Here is a 5,729-nt window from a genome sequence, read left to right as displayed (position 1 = left end):
TCGAGACGCAAACTGTTACAGACCTATATCTATCCTAACCTGCCTTTATAAAGTCTTCGAAAGCCATGTAAAAAACAGATCACCAACCATTTCGAATCCCACCGTACCTTCTCCGCTATGCAATCTGGTTTCTGAGCGGGTCATGGGTGCACCTCAGCCACGCTCAAGGTCCTAAATGATATCATAACCGCCATCGATAAAAAACAATACTCTGCAGCCGTCTTCATCGACCTTCATCGACCAAGGCTTTCGACTCTGTCAATCACCGCATTCTTATCGGCAGACTCAACAGCCTTGGTTCCTCAAATGACTGCCTCGCCTGGTTCACCAACTACTTCTCAGACAGAGTTCAGTGTGTCAAATCGGAGGTACTGTTGTCCGGACCTCTGGACGTCTCTATGGGGGTGCCACAGGGTTCAATTCTCGGGCCGACTCTTTTCTGTATACATCAATGATGTTGCTCTTGCTGCTGGTGATTCTCTGATCCACCTCTACACAGACGACACCATTCTGTATACCTCTGGCCCTTCTTTGGATACTGTGTTAACAAACCTCCAGACGAGCTTCAATGCCATACAACACTCCTTCCGTGGCCTCCAACTGCTCATAAATGCAAGTAAAACTAAATGCATGCTTTTCAACCGATCGCTGCACGCACCCGCCTGCCCGTCACTACTCTGGACGGTTCTGACTTAGAATATGTGGACAACTACAAATACCTAGGTGTCTGGTTAGACTGTAAACTCTCCTTCCAGACTCACATTAAGAATCTCCAATCCATAATAAAATCTAGAATCGGCTTCCTATTTCGCAACAAAGCATCCTTCACTCATGCTGCCAAAAATATCCTCGTAAAACTGACCCTCCTACCGATCCTTGAATGCGGCGATGTCATTTACAAAATAGTCTCCAACACTCTACTCAGCAATTTGGATGTAGTTTATCACAGTGCCATCAGTTTTGTCACCAAAGCCCCATATACTACCCACCACTGCGACCTGTATGCTCTCGTTGGCTGCCCTCGCTTCATATTCATCGCCAAACCCACTGGCTCCAGGTCATCTATAAGTCTTTGATAGGTAAAGCCCCGCCTTATCTCAGCTGACTGGGCACCATAGCAGCACCCACCTGTAGCACGCACTCCAGCAGGTATATTTCACTGGTCATCCCCAGAGCCAACTCCTGCTTTGGCCGCCTTTCCTTCCCAGTTTTCTGCTGCCAATGACTGGAACGAATTGCAAAAATCACTGAAGCTGGAGTCTTATATCTCCCTCAATAACTTTAAGCATCAGCTGTCAGAGCAGCTTATCGATCATCGCACCTGTACACAGCCCATCTGTAAATAGCCCACCCAACTACCTCATACCCATATTGTTATTTATTTATTTATTTGCTCATTTGCACCCCAGTATCTCTACTTGCACATTCATCTTCTGCACATCTATCACTCCAGTATTTAATTGCTAAATTGTAATTATTTTGCCACTATGGCCTATTTTTTGCCTTACCTCCCTAATCTTACTACATTTGCACACACTGTATATAGATTTTTCTATTGTGTTATTGACTGTACGTTTGTTTATCCCATGTGTAACTGTGTTGTCTGTGTCGCACTGCTTTGCTTTATATTGGCCAGGTCACAGTTGTAAATGAGAACTTGTTCTCAATTAGCCTACCTGGCTAAATAAAGGTGAAATAAAAAAATAAAAAAGATCTGTAGAGAAGAATGGGAGAAACTCCCCAAATACAGGTGTGCCAAGCGTGTAGCGTCATACCCAAGACTAGAGGCTGTAATCGCTGCCAGAGGTGCTTCAACAAAGTACTGAGTAAAGTGTCTGAATACTTAAGTAAATGTGATATTTCTGTTTTTTTAATACATTTGCAAATATTTCTAAAAACTTGTTTTTGCTTTGTCATTATTGTGTGTAGATTGACGAGAAAAACAACAACAATTTAATCAATTTTAGAATAAGGCTGTAACATAACAAAATGTGGAAAAAGTCAAGTGGTCTGAATACTTTCCGAATGTACTGTACATAAGATGAGAAAGGCAATATCGCTGCTAAAATTGGAAAACAATTAATTATTAATTTTAATTTTAACTGATTAATTAAAATTAAATAAGACTCGTGGGGTACATTAAATCAATTGATAACCATGAACTCATTAAAGGAGTTTGTCTTCCACCAATACAAAATGTAGCTGAGAAATATTTGCTTTCATCTAAAATTATTCAAACAAAAAGTCCCTAGCTCTCACACGGATGAGCTTTATACCACAGTAATGCTGCTGGAATGAGGCTGAGGGGGGCCTTTAGCTTCCCAGTTCTCTCAGAGGAACTAACGCGTCGGCATGCCCAAATATGGAACGCGGATTTTCTCCTCAGAACGAAGTACACGATCCCACCATTGTACATCAATATATATATAGTTCATACATGGTATACATTATGTGGTCTCCACGGTTACGTTAACCCCATCGCGGCATTGTTCATCACATTTGCACACGGAACAATTAAATATAATTTCAGCAGAACATTAGGCTAATAGCTATCCCTGCTACATGCAATTCATCAAACAAACTTTCTGTAAAATTAACAAGTGAATTGCAACTCATCTTAAAGGCCTACACAATATAGCGTCCACATAATATGTAGGCCTACGCAGCGCAGCTCAGCGTCTGATGGACAATGCCTATCAATTTGTAACAATGTAACAACGTGGACAGTGCAACATCACAGTAACGTAGTCTACTGTAGTTACAATGTAACAGTCAGATCACAAAACAACATATATCAACAGCCTAGAAACATGTTGACAAATTAGTCTAAACCTTGTTGTGCATTAGTCTGCACAGCGATTTCAATAAATTAGGTGAAGAATGTATCGAAGTATATTCTTAATCCAGCCCTGCTTCACTGTTCACTTTTCTTGCCTACATAAGCGTGTTAACTATCGGTTTACAATCAAAGTGGTTCCTGGCAATCGCGTCATAACCCTGACGTTATGTTGTTGGGCGTGCACAAATAGTTTCTACCCAATCAATTCCCTTTGCCAATCTTGACAGCATGTGTGTGGGCTAGTTCGTTTGGCATGGTCAGTGCACCGGGTGGGTGGAGATTTCGTTTATGGACCAATGGGATAGTCTAAAATATATAGACTCCGCTCACCCGGGGCACCGGCCAATGCAACACGAACTCGCCCAATGTTTGGTGTGTATATAAAACGGCATGTTACTAGCTGCTCACTCAGAGTGAATTTATCACATAGAACAACATACCGGGAACGCAACCTTTTGTGGGTATAAAGTTGAGTGTTTTCTTATACAAGGTTGAAAAAGACAGTTCAAGACATTGGAACACGTCAATACTGCGGTCATTCATCTGTTGACAGCCTTCGTGGACCACTGCTCTGTTCTACATCTTGGATTTTCCCTCACACTTTTAGAAGTGAAATTCTTTTTAGTTTTGAACTTGGGTCATTGCTGAAAAAGATCTTTGCTGAAAAAGAAGACAGGTGCTTGCGTTGATGCGTAGGCTACTTTTGACTGACACCGTCATTTGTTGACCAATATCCCGAGACTGTTTAAACACAACTGGTAAGCTCACTTTTCTACGACTTTATGTCTACAAAAATGGAGCAGCCTTTTTATCATGACGACTCTTTTCTCTCGGCTTATGGCCACTCTGATGCTGCATTGCACGACTACAAACACCTAAAGCAGAATATGAATTTGAACATGACAGATCCATATCGCAACCTCAAGTCTGACTTGTACCAAGCAGCGCACCAGGACGTCGGGTCACTGAAGCTTGCTTCCCCCGAACTCGAAAGGCTTATCATCCAAAACAGTAACGGTATAATTACTACTCCCACCCCAGGCCAGTACTTCTACAACCGGAGCATCACCGATGAGCAGGAGGGCTTTGCGGAGGGCTTCGTGAAAGCCCTGGACGAGCTCCACAAGATAAACCATATGCCCATGGCCCCGCCCAACGTGTCTATTGGAGCGGGTGGTGTGACGACCTGTTCGGTGGCGGCCTCTAGTGTCTTCGGCTCCTCCCTGCAGCCCGAGCCTCCAATCTACACAACACTGAACGCTTATTGCCCAAACACTAACCTCTCTTCCGCATCCAGTTACCCCAGTACCACCATCAACTACTTACCGCCGCTCCACCAGCAGAGCCATCACCAACAGACCTCGACGCAGGGGTCACACCCCTTTCAGTACTCTCTACCTGGCGCTGGGGTCCATCCACAGCGCCTTGTGGCTTTCAAAGAAGAACCACAAACCGTCCCTGATCTACACAGCAGCGACGATTCCCCGCCAATGTCCCCAATCGACATGGAAAACCAAGAGATAATCAAGGCCGAGAGGAAGAGGCTTAGAAACCGACTAGCAGCAACCAAATGCCGGCGCCGCAAACTAGAGCGCATCTCCCGACTGGAGGACAAGGTGAAAGTTCTGAAGTCGGACAATGCTGGGCTCTCCAATACGGCGACTGTGCTTCGTGAACAAGTCGCCCAGCTCAAACAGAAAGTCCTGACACATGTAAGCAGCGGCTGTCAACTAATGTTGACGAGCAAAATGGAGGCATTTTAAATGGAGAGGCGAGGGCATTACGCAGAGTAATTCATGATTTAGAAGTGACAACACTGGAGGAATGTTCAACATGAACAGCACTGCAATAAGCCATATACCGGCAGGCTATTGTTGGTAATGACAATACGGGCGCAGGCTGTGTGTAGGCTACTCTCATTTCGGGTAAAAGACTGACAAATGGTACTTCCGGATGTTGGACACTGCACAAGGGACCATATAATCCAAATACATGACAACAGGAACAGCATCCAGACTGAACATAGACACTAACACTGAGTGACTAGAAAAACAAACCAGAGACCACTTGATAGGCTGGTTTTGATACCTAATCAATGGAAATGTTATTGTATTGTTTGTAATTTTGCATATCGTCATGCAATGCTGCATTCATTAAATGTGTAAGTTATTTTGTTTGCCAGGTTGATCCTGACAAATTAATATTTTGTCATGTTTACAATGTATTTTTTTATTTGTGCTATGTATATTTAAGTAAAGTCTCTTTTCAAAACGATTTTGGCTTCATGCTTGTCTGGTGTCATTATGCGATCCATGGTGTTTGATAGAAATGCGATTTAGAAATTGTTGTTCGTTAAAGTAGGGTATCTGCACAGAGGATTTTACACATTTACTGAAGTCTAGTGTTATGCCTAAACAACAACATTAAGCGTGTGAATTAAATGGCAAGTTTTCATTGAAGCTAGGTTTAGTGATAAATTCTAAGCAATCGATGCCATTAGACTACATTCAGCGCCTTCATGTCCATAACGTCAGCGCGTTGCGTTACCTTTCCTTTACGCACAGCGTGTCCATATAGGGACATTTTTGGTAGAGCTTACGTCACTGTGAGCGAAGATTTCTGGGAACTCCCGCCTTCCTTGCAAATTGGTTTCATTCCACTTCATCTAACACTTTGTATCAATATGATGGTTTGGTTTAGCGGAATTTCCAAAATTATTATTGAAACTCAGCTGGCGCATAGGGTACTTAAGAACTGCGATAAGGAGCATGACAAGGGAAACAAACTTTGACCAGATATGGACTTGGCACAGTCATAATTTCGCAAGGGTTATCAATAAATGACTACAAAGTTCAGCTAACTTTTCTTGACTATTTTAAATTACAGTATA

At 42.9% G+C, this 5,729-nt stretch overlaps 1 protein-coding gene across 1 annotated transcript; it reads left to right on the top strand.

Annotated features, from left to right (window-relative positions):
• The first annotated feature begins 3,237 nt into the window (after positions 1-3,237).
• Positions 3,238-5,113, top strand: LOC129833328 (transcription factor JunB-like). The gene has a single exon (XM_055897842.1). It carries the CDS (start codon positions 3,622-3,624, stop codon positions 4,600-4,602), a length of 981 nt encoding a protein of 326 aa, XP_055753817.1. The 5' UTR covers positions 3,238-3,621; the 3' UTR covers positions 4,603-5,113.
• The last annotated feature ends 616 nt before the right edge of the window (positions 5,114-5,729 follow it).

Source organism: Salvelinus fontinalis, chromosome 34, assembly GCF_029448725.1.
Source record: "Salvelinus fontinalis isolate EN_2023a chromosome 34, ASM2944872v1, whole genome shotgun sequence".
NCBI lineage: Eukaryota > Metazoa > Chordata > Actinopteri > Salmoniformes > Salmonidae > Salvelinus > Salvelinus fontinalis.
The sequence above is the reverse complement of the archived record's forward strand: the minus strand, read 5'-3'. Positions and strand labels throughout refer to the sequence as shown.